At 46.4% G+C, this 21,991-nt stretch overlaps 1 protein-coding gene across 1 annotated transcript; it reads right to left on the reverse strand.

Moving 5' to 3' along the window:
• Nucleotides 1-207: 207 nt before the first annotated feature.
• Ube2z (ubiquitin conjugating enzyme E2 Z) lies at nt 208-20,794 on the reverse strand. Its single transcript, XM_051158378.1, has 7 exons — nt 20,360-20,794; nt 18,282-18,354; nt 16,170-16,357; nt 12,452-12,563; nt 9,953-10,065; nt 6,338-6,428; nt 208-1,353 (listed from the first exon to the last, which is right to left on the reverse strand). The coding sequence occupies exons 1-7, from the start codon at nt 20,680-20,682 to the stop codon at nt 1,183-1,185; spliced, it is 1,071 nt and encodes a 356-aa protein (XP_051014335.1). The 5' UTR covers nt 20,683-20,794; the 3' UTR covers nt 208-1,182.
• Nucleotides 20,795-21,991: the final 1,197 nt, after the last annotated feature.

Below are 21,991 nucleotides of genomic sequence, written 5' to 3' on the forward strand. Positions count from 1 at the left end.
CTACCACTGGGAGCTAGAACAGCAAACCTGAAAGTGTCAACTTATCAAACTGGGAAGGATGAATTCCTCTGACTCCAGCCACTGAAAACATATTTTTTTCTGACTCAAACAGCTGAAGGATCACTGTAGCTAAATTCAAAAAAGTAACAGAGCCAGTGACAAAGAGGGTAAAGATAAAGGGAGGAGTCTGCAGAGTCCCATTCACAATCCTCTCACCATTGACTGTCCAGGCTCACAAATCCTGAGAGACTGTAGGTAGGGCAGAAGGGAGGACAGGGACCACAGACAGTAACAGCTAAACAAAACAAAATCAGTCTCCCTGTGCTCCTCCCCAAGAAAAACACCCTCATTGACTTGTACCCAGGAAAATCTGTAAGGAACTATTTTATGTAGTGGCTCAAACCCCATACATGCTGCAGCTGCCTGTGCTGGGAACCTTTCAAATCAGTGATTGTGGGAAACAGTAAGCAGCTTCCTGACGCCTGTGCAGGCTTCACAGAGACCTAGGCTTAGTTCCAGTCAGGCTTACCTTCTACCTGTAACCTAAAATGCAGAGGAAGTGTTGTGAGGAAAAAGGTGCTCAGGTGCTAGGTAAAGCTTACTGATCAGCAGCCCAGACTCCACCACTGTTCCTTGTCTTTGGTCTGTCTAGAACAGTGACTATAAATTAGGAAAAACAAAGTTATGCTGGCCCATGGGAAATAATAGGGGAGGGGAAGATAAAGGTGTTGGGAAGCCCTGCTTCAAGACTGAAGACAAACAGATAACCAACCAGACTGCTTAAAGAGTCACGGACAGCACTCCCACCCAAACTCCCAGATATCCCTATAAATCCACGTGGGCATGCTCCCTCTTGGGTTCTCATTTTCTGTCTTCTCCTATCCCTAATTGGCTGGCCCTGCAGAGAGGTGTGTTGGTTGTTTAGCTTCCCAGAGGCCATCACTCCAGGTACTCTTGCAAAAGTACCCTGGCCCTGATCCAGGATGGACTACAGCCCAAGGTGCTCCAGCACCAAGGAGGTCAGGTTGGAACAGCCCCACTCCCACACCCTGGGATTGAGTTTGCTTGCTTCTTGCCATCTTGCAGGATGCCGACACTTTTGAAGGGAGATGCACAGTGCCTCTCCATCCATGGGGTGAGGGGAGGGGCTCTCGAGTTGGGGGAAGGGCAGGGGAGCAGGGTCTAGACCCTCAGGCTCCCATGCAGGTCTGTCTCTGTCCCAGATGAGCTGCTATCAGAGTCCATTTCAGCGTTCTCATTATGGAGCCTTTCCAGCACTTTCTGCCGAATCAGTCCCAGACGCATCAAGAGGGACTGGTAGTCAAAGTGGCCCCGCTTCTCTCCAAAAGGGTCCTGTGGGGAAAGGAAGCCAGAGGATGAAGAGTAAATACTATGTCTCAGGCCACAGTACAGCTTTGAAATGCAAGCTCACCTGCTGAGCCACAGGGACAGAGAAAGGCACAGTGCAGAGCACAGGTGGCCCAAATGGTTCCAAACGAAACAGTGTATTATGGCCTCAAATAGGTCTAGCTTGGATCACACTGAAATACGTTTGCATTCTGGAAAGAAGCCAACATGCAAAAGAAAATACTAGGAATTCTACGAAATATCAAGGGAGACCATAATCATTAGGTGGGCCTGTTTGTTTTTCCTTTTTTTGAGTTTATTTACGATGTACAGGTGCACTGCCTTCATGTATGTCTATGCTGTACATATGTGCAGTGCCCATGGAGGCCACAGGATAACTTCGGATCCCCAGGAACTGGAGCTGCAGACAGTTGTGAACTGCTATGCCAGTGTTAGCAATCAAACCCTGGGTATCTGGAGGCAGTCAATGTTTTGAACTGCTGACTCATCTCTGGCCCTGAGGACCTGTGTTTTCAACTAACCTCTGAAAACTCAAGAAAACAATCTCCCGTCTCTTCTGTCTTTACCAAGGATACTGTTTTTCTTAGACCACAAGTAAGTCTAAAGGTCAGGAGTGGTGATTTCCTGATAAGCACCTGTACTCCTCCCCAGAAACCGGCCGCCACATTCCTATTCAGGTTTTGGGCAGTGCTCTGGGGTCCACCTAGTCTGGACCTTAACCTGTGTCCTTCTAGATCAAAGATCTTTGAGACAGGGTCTGTTAGGGTACAAGCCCTTCAGGGTCCTAGCAATTGCTTATGTCATCACCTGCTGCCTTCAGGGGAGGGTGAGGCGTTTGAGGACTCCCGCCACCCCAGCTCTCTTTCTGTCCCAACTTCTCTCTTTTCCAACCCCTCCCCCCATTCTAGGAGCCCCCATGGCTCACTTGATGCCTTTACACTTTCTCCAGGTCCTTTCCCTTCCCCCAATAAAAACTTCCTTATACCAGATTTGTTCCATGGACTAATTCCTCAGGGGCACACCTTGGCATGGGCCTGCTATGGTACGCCTTGGCCAAATCATTCATTAATATAATATATATTAATTATATATACAATATATAAATATAAATAATTATGTATTATATATATGTATCAATAATAACAGGGTCTGTCTTGCTGTGTAGCTGAGGCTGGCTTTGTAAATTACACTGGCCTTGAACTTAGATAGGCCCGCCTCTGCTTTCTAAGTGTTAGGATTAAAGGCATGTGCTACAACACTAAACATTTTATAGATTTACTGTCTTCAAAATATCAGAAATAGTTATAGCTGGAATGGAGCATACAAAACAACAATAACAAACAAAACCAAAGAGCAAAAGCCTAACCAAACAGCCAGGCGTGGTGGCGCATGCCTTTAATACTAGCACTTGGGAGGCAGAGGCAGGTGGATTGCTGTGAGTCTGAGGTCAGCCTGGTCTACAAAGTGAGTTCAGGACAGCCAAGGTTACACAGAGAAACCTTGTCTTGGGGGAGAAAAAAAAGTCCTAAACAAACAAAAATAATAATAAAAGAGGTTTTGAAAATTATATTAAAAAATAAAATAAAATAATATATAGGAGTAAGCTTCAGGCCAGCCAGGGTTACATAGTAAAGCCCTGCCTTTAAAATAAATACAGAGGAACCCTGTCTTGAAAACCCAAAACAGCCGGGCGTGGTGGCGCAGGCCTTTAATCCCAGCACTTGGGAGGCAGAGGCAGGCGGATCACTGTGAGTTCGAGGCCAGCCTGGTCTACAGAGAGTCCAGGACAGCCAAGGCTACACAGAGAAACCCTGTGGGGGGGGGGGGAGAGAAAGAAAAAAAAAAACCAAACCAACAAACAAATCCTAGATAGGGATTTAATGGTAGCAAATTCACAGGGCCAGCATTTAAACAATGGGACCTTCCTTTGCATGGTAGTAACACACACAGCCTGGTCTACAAAACAAGTCCAGGACAGCTAAAACGACACACAGAGAAACCCCATCTCAAAAAAAAAAAAAAAAAAAGCAACTTACATTTGTGGCTGCGAGATTCCACTAAGTCTCACGCACTCTGTGCAAATGCACTGCCAAGGAACTACATTCAAGACCAACTTCTATTAGGGCTCACATATTAGTCTTAGGAGCAGGCGTCAGAAGGTCGTTGTAACAGTGGCCTGTCCTTGAGCCGGGTGTGGTGGCCCACGCCTTTAATCCCAGCACTCGGGAGGCAGAGGCAGGTGGATCGCTGTGAGTTCGAGGCCAGCCTGGTCTACAAAGTGAGTCCAGGATGGCCAAGGCTACACAGAGAAACCCTGTCTCGAAAAAAACAGTGGCCTGTCCTTTTCATTCATGAGGGTTATAGTCCTTTTTTGTTTGTCTGTTTGTTTTTCAAGACAGAGTTTCTTTGTGTTAACAGCACTGACTGTCCTGGACTCACTTTGTAGAGCAGGTGGCTTCAAACTCACAGTGATCTGCCTGCCTCTGCCTCCCAAGTGCTGGGATTAAAGGCATGTGGGTTATAGTTCCCCCGCCCCCTCGAGACAGGGTTTCTCTGTGTAGCCTTCGCTGTCCTGGACTCACTTTGTAGACCAGGCCACGGTTATAGTTCTTAAAGCGAGAGTCTTTATTCTTCAAATAGTCCCTCATCCTTGGGCTCCATTTCCCCTATTCCCTTCTCCCAGATACTGCTTCCAAGTAGGCCTTGTCTGTCATTGAACACAGTTTTCCTTCACAACCTGAATGTTGGTAACTGTCACCAGGGATAAAGCTTCCTCATGGAGAACAGACCTGGGCAGGCTTCCTCTATATGTATCCTAAAAAGTACAGGAACTTTGTTCAGGAAACAAGTGTATCCTCAGCCTGCTTTATCCTTTGTCCTTCAAGGCAAGTAAGTAGACAGAGAAGTTACCAGGAGCCTACTATAAGGGGGCTGCATAAATAGAAACAGCCCAAGAGGAGCTTGGGAAAGCCATGGGCGCTTAGTCAACTGCCTAAGTCACTCCATTTTTCTTTCCTTTTGGGGTTACAAATTTTGAATTCAGAAGCTGGGTGGTAGTGGCGCATGCCTTTAATCCCAGCACTTGGGAGGCAGAGGTGTACGCAGATGACTGAGTTCGAGGCCAGCCTGGTATACAAAGCAAGTCCAGGACAGCCAATGCTAACACAGAGAGACCCTGTCTCAAAAACTCAAAAATAAAACAAAACAAAAACAAAAAACACCACCACCACCACCACCAACAACAACAAAACCACACACACACAAAAACAAAAAAAAATTGAACTCAGGGTATCCTTCATGCTGGACAATTTTACTACTAAGCTAAAATCCTCAGTCCTTTCTTATTTAGAGAAGAATTCTCACTAAACTACCTGGGTAGCCTTAAGCACTGTATGCTCCTGCTATGTCTCTCCTGGAACTGGGATGTAGGGCCACACCCAGCCAAGTCATCCCACTTCTAAGCAAGGAATCCAGATCCAATGAACTGATGCTCCAAGACAGGGGGGACGCTCAGCTTTTCATCAAACAGATGATTCTATGAATGACGTGGGTAATAAGACTCTCTTTGTTAAAGCCAGCTCTTTTTTCTTTTTCTTTTTTTTGAGACAGGGTTTCTTTCTCTGTGTAGCCCTGGCTATTTCAGAACTCAGAAATCCTCCCGCCTCTGCCTCATCAGTGAAAACAAGGTCTTCGGAAGCTGGATGTGGTGGTACATGCCTTAATCCTGGCATTCGGGAAGAAGGCAGATCTCTGTGAAGTCTAAGCCTGACTGGCCTACTTTAGGGTTCTAGATTGGCTAGGGTAACATAATGAGACCTTGTTTCAAAACAAATAAGGTCCCCTCCTTAATTTGCATCTCGAAAAATCTGCATCAGGGTCTTACTATATGTAATCTAGGCTGGCCTCTAACTCACAGCAATTCCCCTGCCCAAGCCTCTCAGGTGCCAGGATTACAGGCATGCACCACTGTGTTGCTATTACTGTGTGATGTGTGTGTCAAGGCATGCATATGGAAGTCAGGGGCAAAGAACCATCTTGTAGAGTCAGTTCTCTCTTCCCACCTATATACACATGGGTTGCAGAGATTAAACTCAGGCCACTAGGCTTGTGTACAAATTGTCTTATCCACTAAGCCATCTTACTGGCCCCAACACAGCCTATTCTTTTTTTTGCATTGGTATTTTGCCTGTCTGTATGTCTGTGAGAGGATGTTGGATCTTCTGGAACTGGAGCTACAGAGAGTTGTGAGCTGCCATGTGGGTGTGGGGAACTGAACTCAGGACCTCTGCAAGAGCAGCCACTGAGCCATCTCTCCAGGCCTACAGTCTATTCTTCTATGAAGAAGCCAGAATGCATTTCCTCAGTATAGGCAGAGAATGGACTGGTTACCACCTGTAGAACAGGAGTCAACATGATGCTGCCCACCCATGGCTATTCTGAGCCATCTTTCTCTGTGAGCCCTTAGAGTCAGGGACAGAATCCCTACAGTGATTCTGTTTACTATCTTTGAGGTTCTTAGGCTGGATATTCTTGGAACAGTTAAAAAGACTTCACTAGAAAGGAAGGGGTTATAATGTACATTTCAACTTGACTCTGAGTATGACCATACCATGACTAGGAACCATCTTTTCATTGTTTTTTTAAAGACTTATTATTTTTATACAGTCCTCTGCCTGCAAGTATGCCTGCAGGCCAGAAGATCATGTTATAGACGGCTGTGAGCCACCATGTGGTTGCTGGGAATTGAACTCAGGACCTCTGGAAGAGCAGCCAGTGATCTTGACCTCTGAGCCATCTCTCCAGCTCTCTTCATGTTCTTAAGCAAGTCAGTCTTCTCGATGGCCTCAGCTTCTCAAATGACACAGGGATTTTAGGTTGTGACATGCTATGAGATGTGGATGTGGCCGTGTAAGAGGGGACTATTTGTGTGTGTGTGGCTTCTAGAACTAGCAACAACAGACTATATTACCTGCATAGTCTGGCCTTGAAGATGCAGGCGATCTTTGCAGGCCACCTCATAGAAGTCATAATACTCCAGGAAGGACTTCTCCATTACTCCCCTGGAAACAGAGAAGTCAGAAACATGAGCCACAGGTCCCCCTTTCATTTCCTAATTTTAATGCCAAATTAAAGAGTGAACCTAACTGGTTGGGTGGTGGCAGGCACACCTTTAATCCCAGTCCCCAGGAAGCAGAGATCTCTGAGGTCAAGGCCAGGCTGATCGAGCTGATATACAGAGATACCCTGTCTTGAAAAAAGCAAAACAAGCCAAGCATGATGGCGCATGCCATTAATCCCAGCACTTGGGAGGCAGAGGCAGGGGGATCGCTGTGAGTTCAAGGCCAGCCTGGTCTACAAAGGGAATCCAGGACAGCCAAGGATAAACAGAGAAACCCTGTTTTGAAACACCAAAAAGAGAGGGGGCTGGAGAGATGGCTTAGTGATTAAGAACACCACCTGCTCTTCCGAAGGTCCTGAGTTCAATTCCCAGCAACCACATGGTGGCTCACAACCATCTATAATGAGATCTGATGCCCTCTTCTGGCCTGCGGGTGTACAAGCAGACAACACTGTATTCATAATAATAAATAAATCTTAAAAAAAAAAAAAAAGAAAGAAAGAAAAGAAAAACCAAAAAGAGTACCACCTGAGGGGGCTGTAGAGATGCCTTAGTGGTTAAAAGCACTGATTGCTCTTCCAGAGGACCTGGGTTCAATTCCCAGCACCCACATGGCAGCTCACAACTGTCTGCAACTAGACAGCCTTACACAGATATACATGCAGGCACAACACCAATAAATAAAATTGAGGGGGGGGGGAATATATATACCACCTTGAGCCCAGTGGCACCACCACATCCTTAACCCCAGCACTCTGGAGTTAGAGGCAGGTGGATCCCTGTGAGTTTGAGCCAGCCAAGTCTACACAGAGAAACCCTGTCTGGGGGGAAAAGGGGAGACCCTCAAAAAACAGAGCACCATCTGTGGGCTGGAGAAATGGTTAAGAGTGCCACCTGTTCTTCCAGAGGTCCTGAGTTCAATTCCCAGCAACCACATGGTGGCTCACAACCGTCTATAATGAGATCTGATGCCCCCTTCTGGCCTGCAAGTGTACATGCTGGCAGAGCACCGCATACATAAAAAGCCCCATTTGTTCTTCCCAAGGACCTGGGTTTATGTCCCAGCACACACACAGCAGCTCACAACTGTCTGTAACTCTAGTTGCAGGGCATCTGACTCTTCAACGTCATGATCTTGCATGCATGCTTGTGCACACACACACACACACACACACACACACCCCATCCAGTCCTCTTAGTAAGTTTGAACTATGCTTTGTTCATCTAGTTTTAGCACTCAGAAATAAACTGAAATGGGTTTTTATGGAGCTCACTGTCATTTGGCTCTTCACACCTTCATGAAATTAGGGACTCCCTGAATATACACTCTGCCTTCCCCATCAAACTTCATACTCTTAAAAGAACCAAGAGGCTGCGGCCAGCCTGGTCTACAAAGGGAGTCCAGGACAGCCAAGGATACACAGAGAGAGACCCTATCTCAGAAACCAAACCAAACCAGAACTGAGAGGCCCAGCAAAGTGGCCCACACCTTAATCCCAGGACCTGGGAGGTAGAGGCGGTGATCTCTGAATTCTAGGCCAGCCTGGTCTGAATAGTGAGTTCCAAGGCAGCCAGAAGTATATAGTAAGATCCTGTCTCAAGTGTGCACTGACACACCTAGCTCCTAGCAAGCTTCTCACTCAGCTAATTTGTTACATTCGTTGATGTAAAACTTTTTTTTGGGGGGGGGGGCGGTTTCAGAGACAGGGTTTCTCTGTGTAGCCTTGGCTGTCCTGGACTCCCTCTGTAGACCAGGATGGCCTTGAACTCAGAGATCCACCTGCTTCTGCCTCCTGAGTGCTGAGATTAAAGGTGTGACCACCGCTCGCTGATGTAATTTTTAAAAGCTGGGCATAATGGCACTCAGGAAACAGAGGCAGGTGAATATCTGAGTTTGAAGCCAGCCTGGTCTACACAGTGAGGTCCATGATAGCCAGAGCTACATAGTTAGACTCTGTCTTAGAAAAACACAACAACAACAATTACAACAAAACCCAGCCTCCCTCCGAAACCTAAACAAACAACAACAAAAACATAAGAAATTCTGAACAACTTTTTAGGTAACCACAGCCACTAGCTCTTTAAAAGCATGAACCAAAAGCTGGGCGAGTCCAGGACAGCCAAGGCTACACAGAGAAACCCTGTCTCGAAAAACCAACCAACCAACCAAAAACCAAAATGAACCAAGAGAAATAAACAAGCATAAAGCAGAGTGGGCACGATGTCTGTTTTTCTAGAATTAAAGGGGCTGAGGCAGGTGGATCAGGAGTTCCAGTTCAGCCTAGGTTGAAACCTTAAACTGTAGGGCTGTAAAGATGGCTCAGAGGTTAAGAGCACTGGCTGCTCTTCCAAAGGTCCTGAGTTCAATTCCCAGCAACCCAGTGGTGGCTCACAGCCATCTGTAATGAGATCTGGTGCCCTCTTCTGCTGGCAGAGCACTGTATACATTAAAAAGAAAACTAAAACTGTGTAGGATCGACTGGTAGGTAGGGTGCTTGCCAAGTAAGCATAAGGATCTGAGCTCACATCCCCACACTCATGTAGAAACTGCGTGTGGCACACATCTGCAAACTCCGGGTACTCCCAGGAATGGATAGGTGGATCCTAGAGTCTTGCTGGACCCCCCAATCTAGCAGAAACTGTCAATTCCACCTTCAGGGAATAACCCAGTCTCACAAAACAGAGAAGAAGAAAGGAAGACCCAATGCTGACCTCCGGCCTCCACACAAAAGCACACCCACAGGACACACAAACCAAGGAGGAACAGATAATTAAAAATATTGGGACTTAGTAGTAAAGTGCTTGCCTAATAAGCAAGTCTAAGCCAGGCATGGTGGCGCAGGACTTTAATTCCAGCACTCAGGAGGCAGAGACAGGATCTTTGTGAATTCGAGGCCAGCTTGAATGATTTCTAGGATAGTCAAGGCTTCAAAGAGAAACCTTATCTTGATTGTTGTCCGTCCGTGCCCCCCCCACCCCCCAGAGAGGGTTTCTGTGTAGCCTTGGCTGTCCTGGACTCCCTTTGTAGACCACACTGGCCTCCAACCCACAGAGATCCGGCTGCCTCTGCCTCCCGAGTGCTGGGATTAAAGGCACGCGCAACCATGCCTGGCTGAAACCCTATGTTGAAAAAAGACTGTAAGAGCCAGTTGTGGTGGCACACACATTTCATCCTAGTACTTGGGATGCAAGATTATCTCTGTAAATTCTTTTTTCTTTTTTGAGGCAGGGTTTCTCTGTAAATTCAGGGGCGGCATGGTCCACATAAGTGAGTTCCAGGACAGCCAGCCCTACATACATACTGAAACCCTGTCTAAAACCACATCAAACCAATGAATTAAAACAGAAACCCATCTTTTCCCTGCTTTTCTACTTTTCTTGACAATGGGCTCTGATGCAAAGCTCACACACACAAACCGAGTATGCAAAATAAACGAGCACTTAGTGGGTGCTCTGAACACATACCGTAGAGGCTCAGGGCAGGGGCACTTTCCCTCCATCATGTCACAGACTGCAACTCTGATGGTCTCATGCCGGATACATTCATTATAGTTTTTGCTGTCTCCTGGATGTCTTTCCTGTAATTTGACAGATGCCATAGTACGAATTTAGCCAAAGAAAAAAGCCAGTGCAAAGATACTTCAGGGTCAGTATGGAGTACATGACCCAAACACACACAGTGAAACAATGAAAGAAGCTGGGTAGCGGTGGCGCACACCTTTAACTCCAGCACTTGGGAGGCAGAGGTAGGTGGATCTCTGTGAGTTCAAGACCAGCCTGATCCACAAAAAGAGTCCAGGACAGCTAGAACCACAAGAGAAACCCTATCTCGAAAAACAAAACAAAACCCCTTAATGACTAGCTCCTTAAAAAAAAAAAAAAGAAAGAAAGGAAAAACAAAAACAAAAAAAACCAAACAACAACGACAACAACAAAAAACAGCTGGGTGCAGTGGCACAAGTCTTTACTCCCTGCAGTTGGGAGGCAGAGGCAGGCAGATCCCTGTGAGTTCAAGGCCAGCCTGGTCTACAAAGTGAATCAGAACAGCCAAGGCTACACACATAGAAACCCTGTCTTGAAAAACAAAAAAAAACAAAAAAAAACAAAAAAAAAAAAAAAACAAAAAACAAAAAAAAAGATTTATTTGTATATATAAGCACTCTATTCCAGGTCTACCTGCATGACAGAAGAGAGCATCAGATAAAAGTGGGCACTAGATCTCATTATAGATGGTTGTGAGCCACCATGTGGTTGCTGGGAATTGAACTCAGGACCTTTGGATGAGCAGCCAGTGCTCTTAACTGCTGAGCCATCTCTCCAGGCCCATGACTAGCTCCTTTAACTACAATACTTCCTTTCTCCAAAATAATAGATAGCTAGAGAAAGACCTGGTAACACAGGCCTATGATCCTCACTGCTGGGAGAGATTGAAGCAAGGCATCAAAAGTTGAAGGTCTAGGAGGCTGGAGAGATAACCCAGTGGTTAAGAGCACTTGCTGCTCTTCCAGAGGACCCAAGTTTGATCCTAGCACCTATACCTAGCAGCTCACAACGCCCTGCAGTCTCAACCCCAGGTTTTCATGCTTTATGCAAGTATGTACACCACACAGCACACCTACTCCTGCTCAAGTAACAAAAACAAATCTTGTGGAAAAAATGTTCAAAGTTTGTGGGAATATAAAGAATTCACGACCAACCTATACAACCCTTAAGAACCCGTTTTAAAATGGAAAATTCAAAAAGGGTTAGAGATATTGCTCATGGTGGAGTTCCCTAGATTAGCAGGGCAGCAGTCACTATGGAGCACCTTAAGGCTCAAAAGCCCACAGGCATGGAGCTGCAGAGATGCTCATCACTCACGAAAACCCAGGTTTGATTCCCAGCACCCATAGGGTGGTTAACGTCTATAGCTCCAGCCCCTCTTCTGACTCTGTGGGTATCAGGTACTCATGTGATACACAGACATACACATAGAAAAACCCGCCCATAGACATGAAATAAATTAAAAAACAAAATAAGCTGGGCTCAGTGGCACATACCTGTAATCCCAACAATCAGGGAGGCACAGGCAGGTGGATTGCAGTGAGTTTGAGGCCAGCCTGGTCTACAAAGCAAATCCAGGACAGCCAAGGTTACACAGAGAAATCCTGTCTGGAAAAACCAAACCAAAAACCAAACCAAACCAAAAGCCGGGGAGGATGGCACATCCCTGTGACCCCAGCACTCAGGGAAGCCGAGGCAGGTAGACATCTGAGAGCTCGAAGCCAGCCTGGTCTACAAAGTGAGTCCAGGACAGCCAGGGCTACACAGTAAAACTGTCTCAAAAAATAAAACAAAACAAAATAAACAAACCCCAAAACAACAACAAAACCCCCACCACAACTGATTTCCAAATGACATTTACTTCCACTAAGTAGGTTAACCCAAGCCAAATACCTAGACAATGTAGCATAACATTTGCTCATTTGTTTTCTTCAATCCTTCCCTTTTTTTGAGGGGGGGGTGGTGGTGGCAGGGTAGGGGCAGGTCAAGGCCTCACTATGCAGTCTTAGCTGGGTGGCAATCACTACATAGACTTTGCTATCCTTAATCTCAGAAATACGCCTGCTTCTGGTTCCTAGTACTAGGATTGAAGGTGTGCTTCACCATGCCCAGTTGTTACTATAATTCTTGTTTGTTTTTCGAGGCAACTGTTCTGTACTTGCTTTGTAGACCAGGCTGGTTGAACTCAGAGATCTACCTGCCTCTGCCTCTCTGAGTGCTGGGGTCACAGGCATGCACCACCGGCCTGGCATGTACTGTAATTCTTATAAATAAAGAACATGTCAGTTCCCTTTCTCTCTATAGTGGTATTATGTGGAGCTACCCTAGGTGGCAGAGAGAAAAAGGACTCTCAAAGGATAGCTCACAGCACATACAGCCCCTGATAGTGCAGGCCTCAGCACATGGCCCAATAGTCCTTACCTGTTCAAAGCCTGGTTCGTTGTGGTAGGGATTCTCAGTCATCAGGGACTGGATGGAAATAAGCACAGAAGAGATGCTCTGGGCTGGGCTCCAGGCAGGGCCAGTCCACGTACTGCAAACACAGCAGAGGGAAGGAAGAGCGTGATGCTGAGAACAGCCAGGGAACCCTGACAGCAGCAGCACCACCATCATTACTGGCTCACTGTAAGTTCCTCTTTCACTATTAATGCCTGTCTTACCCTCATTCACTAAAACAGGCAAATGCCTAGATCCTCTTATCAACTGAGACAGAAAAAAAAACCAGAGCAAACAAGAAAAAGTAGCCACAGAAGGTTACCCTACCAAAACAAGAGCCCAAGCTAGGGGAAATAACTCTAAGTGTTAAGCACTGTGGCTTGTTTATTTATTGGTGGAAACAGAGCTGGTGAAGGTAAGGCATGCTAATCAAAGGCTCCAAGGTGCCTGAGCTTTGCCTATGAGGGCACATGTTGAAATGCATGGACCCAGCTCTGTGACAAGACAAGCAGGGTCAAATTCTCTGAAGATACACAATTCTGCTGAGAGAGACAGGTGGTGCATATTCAGAATGTGGAAAGCCCAACACTGTAACACTATCTGAGGGAAAACAACCAGGGAAAATACCCCCCCCCCCAACATCCTTTTTTTTTTTCTTTTAAGACTGGGTCGTGGTATATAACCCTGGGTATTTTTACAATTAAAAAAAATATATTTATTTATTGTATAGGAGTATTTTATCTGTAGAAGAAGGCATCAGATCACATTATAGATTGTTGTGAGCCACCATGTGGTTGTTGGGAATTGAACTCAGGACCTCTGGAAGAGCAGGTGGCACTCTTAACCTCTGAGCCATCTCTTCAGCCCAACCCTGGGTATTCTTTTTTTTTTTTTTAATTAATTTTTTTTGGCTTTTTGAGATAGGGTCTCTCTGTGTCAGCCTTGGCTGTCCTGGACTTGCTTTGTAAACCAGGCTGGTTTCGAACTCAGTGATCCACCTGCTTCTGCCTTTCGCGTGCTGGGATTAAAGGTGTGTGCCACCACGCTTGGCTTAAATTGAACCTCCTGCCTTTGCCTCCTAAATGTCAGAGATTATAGGCAGGTACTACACCATTCCTGGCTAAACCACACCAGGCATTAAACAAAGTGAGGCATTTAAAAGCCATTACCTTTTCTTTTTGAGATAGGGTCTCACTAATGTCAACCTAGCTGTCCTAGAACTTACAGAGATCTGCCTCACCATGCACAACAGGTATTTATTTTAGCTCAATTAATTAACAAGATGGCATGAGAGTTGAAAGCAGAACACAACCCGAGCCAAGATTAGCTTATTTAAGTTAACTGACCACTGCTCGTTCCCTTCTACACTGGAGCAAGGCCTAAGTCACGGTGTGGAATAGTAACTTCAGAGCTGCTCTCTCCAGTACTGTTCCCCACTTTACGTGTGTGGGAACTCAAGTCAACAGAGCCAGTCGCATTTCATTTACTTTGGCAGAGAGTCAGCCCAACTGGCTCTTTCTAGGTAGGAAGAGAAGAAATTAGACCAATAAAGCTAATGTAACCAACTAAAATTACCTAAGAATCTTTCTACTCCTGATTCTTTTTTCCTTTTTTGTTTTTCCGAGACAGGGTTTCTCTGTGTAACAGCCTGGGCTGGCCTCAAACTCACAGGGATCCACCTGCCTCTTCCTCCCAGAATGCTGGAATTACAGGCATGCACCTAGCTTACTCCCTGACTATTAACTCTTAACTGTAAAATCTCTATTTCACAATGGGTCTTTTTTTCCATGCAACAAACTTCTGCCACTTTCTTTTTTAAAAAATAATGACAAAAAAGATTATTTATTACGTATACAGTGTTCTGCCTACATATATGTCTGTACACCAGAAGAAGGCACTAGATGACATTATACATGGTTATGAGCCACCATGTGGTTGTTGGGAATTGAACTCAGGACCTTTGGAAGAGCAACCAGTGCCACTTCTGGCACTTTTACTCAATCACAATTCTTTGCCTGTTCTTTGCATGAGCTGGTAAGTGTCCAAAATAGCTTTGTATTTAGCTTACTAAAGGAAAACCTACTACACACACACACTGTCAAGAACAAATTTCAGAGTTGAGCATGGTGGCGCATGCTTTTAATCATAGCACTCAGAAGGTAGAGGCAGGTGGATCTTTGAGTTTAAGGCCAGCCTGGTCTACAGAGAGAGTCAAGGACAGCCAGGGCTGTTACACAGAGAAACCCTGTCTCGAAAAACCATAAAACAAAACGAAACGAAGCAAAGAAAATTTCATTCCAAACCCATGACTCGATTTCCGTACTACCGCTGGGCATGGTAGTACACACCTTTAATCCCAGCTCTTGGAAGGTGGATTGCTGTGAGTTCCAGGCCAGCCTGGTCTACAAAGCAAGTCCAGGACAGCCAAACCTACCCAGAGAAACCGTCTCCACAAACCAAAAAAGAGAGAGAGAAGAAAAAAAAGTCCATACTACCAAGGGACATACACATAGACCAATCCCACCAGCAGAGACACTTATTAGCCTAATAAAATGAAGGATTTATTAAATCATAAGCCTAACAGAGTATTCATATTCCTAGATTTGAGAGTTTTAGGGAAAAAAGAAGAACCACATTTCTAGCATCCCTCAGTTGTCTTCCTCACACACAAACCTAGAAATGTACTAGATAAAAATAAAGAGGGAGGCAGGCATGATGGCACACGCCTGTAATCCTAGTACGCTAGGAGGCAGAGACAGGTGGGTCGCTGTGAGGCCAGGCCAGGCAAGGCTACACAGAGAAACCCTGTCTCAAAAAATAAAAAATAAAAAGAGAAGCAACCTTTTCAATATTTTATACCTTAAGCAAACCTGGATTGCAAAAGAATCCAAACCATGCAATAAGTCTTCTTTCTGAATTTTAACTTGCAAAGGCAAATGATACAGGATGAGTAACTCTACAAAGCAGCATCTAGGAAGTGTGTTTGAAACCTGTTTCATATCTGATGTGACTTCCAAGCTCAGACTTTTTATTCAATAATTAAATTATCACCACCACTGCCTCCAAAGGCACCCACTACAAAGCCAAGTGTGGAGGTGCACGGCTGTAATCCCACTGCCTCCAAAGGCACCCACTACAAAGCCAAGTGTGGAGGTGCACGGCTGTAATCCCAGCACTAGGGAAGGCAGAGACAAGCGATCGCTGTGAGCTTGAGGTCAGACTGGTCTACAAAGTGAGTCCAAGACAGCCAGGGCTGTTACACAGAGACCCTGGTGTGTGTAGGGGGATGACCCACCAGAGAGTCGTATGACATCCACTACATGAAATACAACAGACCCGAAGCCTTTGGGGGAAAAGAAAGAAATAGTTCTCAAAGGAGTATACAGCATAATCACCTGCATGACCTCTAAAAAGCAGATGCCGGCACATCCAAGTTTCTGATACACTTCTAGGATGCAAAGTCCAAGTCTGTAGACACTGCTATGGCAGCTCCACAGCCACACTTAGTAGAGCACTTCATTAAGACATCCCTTACATGTAATGATTGATTTTACTCCTTCCCATCTAGAATGTACCCTCCTGAGAACCAAATCATCGATCATGTCTACCCTGCTGGTTCAGATGAGGAACCGTAGTTGATAAAGGCTGCCCTAGAGTGATTATTTGCTGATACCAACTTGGCCACTTAGACGTCTCCTCTTACCCTAGAATACTCAAGCAGACTTTCCCATTGCGGTAGAAGTTGGGGTTAAACCGCACTGTGTTATTGCCCGTTGTCATCAGTTTGACCCGAGGTGGGTGGATGGGATAGTCGGGTGGACACCGAAAGACGAACAGGAAGAAACCCCCTTCATAAGGAGTGTCAAATGGGCCTGTGATCAATGCATGAATCTGCAAAATAAAACCCCATCTCAAAATTGTGAGGTGATACCCAACCACAACCCCTCCTGGCTTCCACGGGCTACCCCCACCAGACGCAGTGGGCAGTAACAAGCACTGCCTGGCATTCACACTCCAGGTCCTCACCATACAGAAAGAACTGCCTGGACTGATGTAAACAGGTCCTCAGCGTAAGGAAATCCCATTACAGTGGAGTAGCATCGCACTCCACACTCGGAGCTTATATTAAAAGGTCAGAGCCCAAGGAGCAAAGTGACTCTAGTCAATATTACCTTAAAACAAGTTGTTTTGTTTTGCTTTGTTTTTTTTTTTTTTTTTTTTTACCAGACCTCCCTGATTGGTGTTATGGACAACAAACTGAACCTAAACATAAAATATACATTATAAAATACCAGCAATTTTAACCATGCTTATGATGCAACTCCACTCTACATCTGTATGATAGGAAGGGGACGTTAGGCTATGCCCCAAAGTCTTGCCAACACTGTTGTTTAATAAAAAAAAAAGAGCAGACCCTATGAGCATATACAGGGAGAAGAGGTCCCCCTCAGTCACAGTCATAGGGGAGGGGAGTAAGGAGAAAATGGGAGGGAGGGAGGAATGGGAGGATACAAGGGATGGGATAACAATTGAGATGTAATATGAATAAATTAATAAAATATATTAAAAAATGTTAAATCAGTAATCCCTCACAACCATAACACTGACCACAATTTCCCTTTGAAAAGGGAAGCAAACCTGAGCTGTCTCAATTCTCTGTCATTTTCAAAGGCTTCTAAGTAATGACTTAAGTGTGCTCAGAATTTACACAGCAAGCAGAAAAAAGGCCTTGCACTCCCATGCTTCCATCTGTAATCCTACCTTGCCCTGGCAACACAGGTTTATATTCTAGTCTGCAAACTCTGGAAATAGTCAAGTCACCTGGCATCAATTCTAAGGCCTCGGAGACTAGCATATTACCCTAGCATTTGACGGGCCACAGCAGGTCACAGGAAAAACATTTCCAACCACATGAAAAGAAAAGGGGAGAAAAAAAATTTAAAAGAAAGTCTATTAAAAAAATTAAAAAGTATGTAACAAAAGCTGAGTTTTTATTTTAGAAGTCTGAACTCATTAGTGTTTGCTTAAAATACTAGATTTAGAAAATTTGATTTTGCCGGGCGTGGTGGTGCATGCCTTTAATCCCAGCACTCGGGAGGCAGAGGCAGGCGGATCGCTGTGAGTTCGAGGCCAGCCTGGTCTACAAAGTGAGTCCAGGACAGCCAAGGCTACACAGAGAAACCCTGTCTCGAAAAACCAAAAAAAAAAAAAAAAAAAAAAAAGAAAGAAAGAAAGAAAGAAAGAAAGAAAGAAAGAAAATTTGATTTTTTTCTCAGGATAAGTCTATGTCCAAATTCACTCAAGAGAATGTAAGATTCAGTGACAGAGAAACCCAGGTATGCATGCTAGAGTAAGAGCACGGAGAAGCTGCTTGTGTTGAGGGCAAGGGAGGTCCCGGGGGTGGGAGATGTTCCAAATCAGTGAGAACAGCAGCCTTTACCACAAATACCTCAGCCAAGATGGCCTCATCCCCAGCCTCCTTGCACCTGACTTGCAGCACCACAGTAAAAAACCAAGCTGCTAAGATGGAACAACAGCTGGGGAGTGCGATGGATAGCGTGACCACACTTACTACCTAGAGTGGAGTATTTGGGAGGCAAACAATACCTGTGTGCACCCTAACAACAGTCCTAATTAGGACTCTGCTCTATCGCTCAATGTATAGCTTTGGGCAAGCAAGCCACTTACTTTCTTGGAGTTTTGATTTTGTCATCTTTATAATCAGAGAGGACAGCTGAACTTTTAAGCTCTTTTAATTTTATGGGCTGAATTTTCCCGTAATTCCCCTGCCCCCTCCCCCCATCAAGCCACCTACCTTCGTCATGTCAACAGTATCAGGCACAACGAACATTCCTGGAGGCGGCTCCTTATAAATGGACATGATGTCCCTGTACAACACCAAGAGGAAGGAGCAGGAGTGAGGAAGGGAGAGGGGAATCCCGTGAGAGGGACAGCTATTAACATCTCAGTGAGCCCAGGGTTTCACAAAGTGGTGCTTGGTACCGAAATGTCTGCACTGTCCTGTTGGCTGAGAAATCTCAGCTGAATACTTGTCAGGCAAGCAGAGGGCAAATTATTATCAAAAGGGCATTGTTTCCTGGGGGTGGGGGGGAGAGAGGCACTGAGAGAGGAAAAAAATAAGCCAACACCCCAATGGTTATCAGATGTCACCCTGGAAAAGCCACACCCCATTTACTCTCACTCCTTTCCACATGGAAATCCCTTTATTTCCCATCTCCTGGATTCCCAGGTACTACAGGCAACTGACCACAGAGATGGTTTAGAAAGCCATTAAGTCCAATACAACACTTGCTCCATAAGCCACACAGTGGATCTTTGCTGCTAAGGAGACTGCATAACACTATCAGGAGCAAGTCGACCATGGCCTGTGTGTTCAGGAAACTCGTTAGATGAAGTTGTTTGTTTTAGGGAAAGGGAACCCCCTGAAACCACCAGAAGCTTGTATCTGGAAGATGACTTTTAATAACTAGACTAGATGAAGTGTATAGGTTGGAATCTAATCAACTAGAATGGATCATCTGAGAACTGGCTCAGGAAAATGAGGAGGAGGAAGTCCGGAGACACAGTTCAAAGGCATATGAAGACTGGGAGACTCAAAAAAGAAAGAAAAATGAAAAAAGTGTGAGACGGGTGTGGTAGCGAACACCTTTAATCCCAGCACTTGGGAGGCAGAGGCAGGCAGATGGAGGCTGGCCTGGTCTACAAAGTGTCCAGGACAGCCAAGGCTACACAGAGAGACCCTGTTTGTGGGGAAGGGGAAAAAAAAAAAGACTGGGAGACTCAAATAGCTCTTTGAAGTTGTTCTGTTTCAAGCACTGTGCCAGGTACTTACATGCATGGTGTAGTTGATTTTTTTTTTTTTTTTTTAATTAGAAACTTGAAAAATATGTAGGTGGGCAGGTACCCGAAGGGACTGTGAATATTTGGAGTAATACCTATCTAAGGGGCATGAAGAAGAGTACCATCTGGTCATCAGGAAACAACAAGTTACTCTTTCCTGTGCAATAGGTACTATTCAAGGAAGGACTTTTGCAAAACACATTTATCTGAATTGATATGATCTAAGAGCAGTCACCCAAGAAAAAAGCACAGGAAGGCCTTAGGGCTCTTGTCCCTATATTTGAAAGGAGTACATCTGCTTCCCAAAAGTAAACCAGACAATCTAGGGAGTAAATACAGAAAAAAGTTCTTGAATAAGACACTACAATTCAGAGTGAGACTGGGAGAAGGGAGGATTGCTGGTTTTCTGAAACAGGTGTGAGAGTGGGACAGCTTTAGGGAGCCGGGAAGGGGGGTTCAAGAGATGATTTGTTAAGTCAGGGAGGCTATCTAGATCTGGGGAAGGACCATATGGTGGGAATATCAGCAAAGGAAAGGTAAAAAGTAAGCCTGGCTCGAGTCTGCAGCTGAGCAATGCGGGGAGAGTATGTCCAAGCTGGGATCCAGAAGAGACGAGGGGGGACCGATGGGTGGGGCCCGAGGACAGCCTCTAGGTAGGTTGGAGGGGTAGGTTAGAGGGGAGGCGCGAAGGGCGGGACAGAGTGTTTACTGAACAGCAAAAGGGTCGGGTTTCGGGCGCTCGGGAGGGGATAGGGATAGGGCGTCGGGAATGGAGCCGCAGGGCTCACCGGAGGTCGCTAAGGGGCGGGGTAGGCCCGAAGGCAATTCTGCATTGGTTTAGGCTGGCAGAGCCCGGCGCTGAGGAGAGTAGGAGGGAGCGGGCGACACGAAAGCCCCGTCAGCAGAGGCTCGAAGGGTTTGGGCCTGGGAGACGAAACCTGAGGCGGGAGTGAGCCCCGAAGGGGAAGGGTGGGGGGCGGGGAAGGTCGAGCCCTGGAGCTCCGGGTTGAGGGAGGAAAAACCCCGGCTCACCGCTTGATCCGAAGTAGACACTGAGGCGCGGTCCGCTCGCCGTCCCAGTCAGAGCTGAGCGTGGGGTCCCAATGGCTAAGAAGCGCGGCCCCATGGGCAGCGGCCGAGGGCGGGAGTCCGGGCAGCGGAGCCAGGCCGCTCCCCGGCCCCCCGGCCCCGCCCGCCGCGGCCGCCGCCGCCCACACATCCGGCAGGAAAGGCGGCCCGAACCCGCCGCCGCTCCCGCTAACACCGACTACACCGGCAACACCACTCGCCCCTGGGCCTGCTGCCCCGGCACTCGCCGTCGCCGTCGCCGCCTCCTCAGTCGGACTCTCCGCCATCGCTGCTTCGCTTCCGGGACTGCTCAGCCGCACGTCCGCCGACCAGAGCGGCCGCTGCTCCCGCACCACCGAGAGCCGGGCCAGAGTGTCCCCACCCTCCGCTTCCCCAGCCCGAGCGGCGCTAGCTCCGCCCACCTCCGTCCGGACCAGCGAGAGGCGTGCTGCCAGAGCGTCCACCCACGGTCCTCCAGGGCGGGGGGCGGGGACTAGGGGACTAGCGGGCGCCCCAATCCCGCGCTGGTTCTGCGCTCCGCCCGAGGCGCTGGCAGTCCACCACCTCCTGGGGAGGTTTCGTATTCAAGTGCTGATCTGGGAGAAGGAAATTCAAAGAACTTGGAAAGAACAACAGCTTCTGTTTTAAAGGGAGGGACCATCCGATGCTCAATCCTGGGGTAGGACTGTGGTCCAGTTGCCCTGTAGGCCGCTCAAAGGAAGAGCTTGACTAGTTTAGGGCCTTGCACGTCCCGACGCCTCCGTGATGGATCATGCCTCGTCGGCTTCTCCTCCATCAAGGACTACTATTGCCCCCTGCCTGCGGCTGGACCAAGAGAGAGAACGGAATCTAACTGCGAACACCACACCACCTCATTTCAGTTTGTTGACTATGCATGTATGAAGGGCTGTCGCTGGGCATAATGACACGGGCCCTGGAGATAATGACACAGAAGCAGACAACTTGGTTGAAGGAGTCAAACATCAAGCTTGATTCCAAGTTCAATACCTTTTCTTCCTGCTAATCCTGTAATCGAAATTCTGGATTCCTTAGAACTGTGTTGAGATTTGTGAAAAGAAAATGAATTCTATGACTAGGGGGGAAAGACCTTAAACCTTGTTCTCCTGACGACACGAATGTAAGAGAAAGAGATTTTGTGTGTGTGTGTGTGTGTGTATGTTCGTAATACTGCCTGAAAATCAGCGGTACCACATGATTGAGAGTTTAAACAACCCTTTCAGCCAGACTGAGGCAATATCCATAACAAACATACTGAGACTTCACAGCAAAGTATTTGTTTTGTTTTTTTGTTTTGTTTTGTTTTTTTTGAGACAAAAAGTTTCCTTATGTAACTGCTTACTTCAGCCTTCTCAGTGCACGGGTCTTCTGCACATTTAGTTATACACATTCTAGAACAAATAGCCAGAGCCTCACTTTGGATTACGTTTCCCCAACACTAAAAAACAAACAAACAAAAAAACCTCTCAAAGAAGCTTGGCTTCTACAGTTGGCACAGTTTAAGACCAATCTGGGCTTCAAAGTGACACCTGTCTCAAAAAAAAAAAAAAAAAAAAAAACCCAAACAAAACAAAACTA

This window comes from Acomys russatus, chromosome 16 (genome assembly GCF_903995435.1).
Source record: "Acomys russatus chromosome 16, mAcoRus1.1, whole genome shotgun sequence".
NCBI classification, from domain to species: domain Eukaryota; kingdom Metazoa; phylum Chordata; class Mammalia; order Rodentia; family Muridae; genus Acomys; species Acomys russatus.

What these genes read in the sequence shown, in the direction of transcription:
- Ube2z (XM_051158378.1), bottom strand. Translation starts at nt 20,682, where the DNA reads ATGGCGGAGAGTCCGACTGAGGAGGCGGCGACGGCGACGGCGAGTGCC. An exon ending in ATACTGTTGACATGACGAAG is followed by an intron (nt 16,358 to 18,281) that starts GTAGGTGGCTTG and finishes TTTATTTTGCAG; the next exon opens with ATTCATGCATTGATCACAGG. An exon ending in ACGAACCAGGCTTTGAACAG is followed by an intron (nt 10,066 to 12,451) that starts GTAAGGACTATT and finishes GTCAAATTACAG; the next exon opens with GAAAGACATCCAGGAGACAG.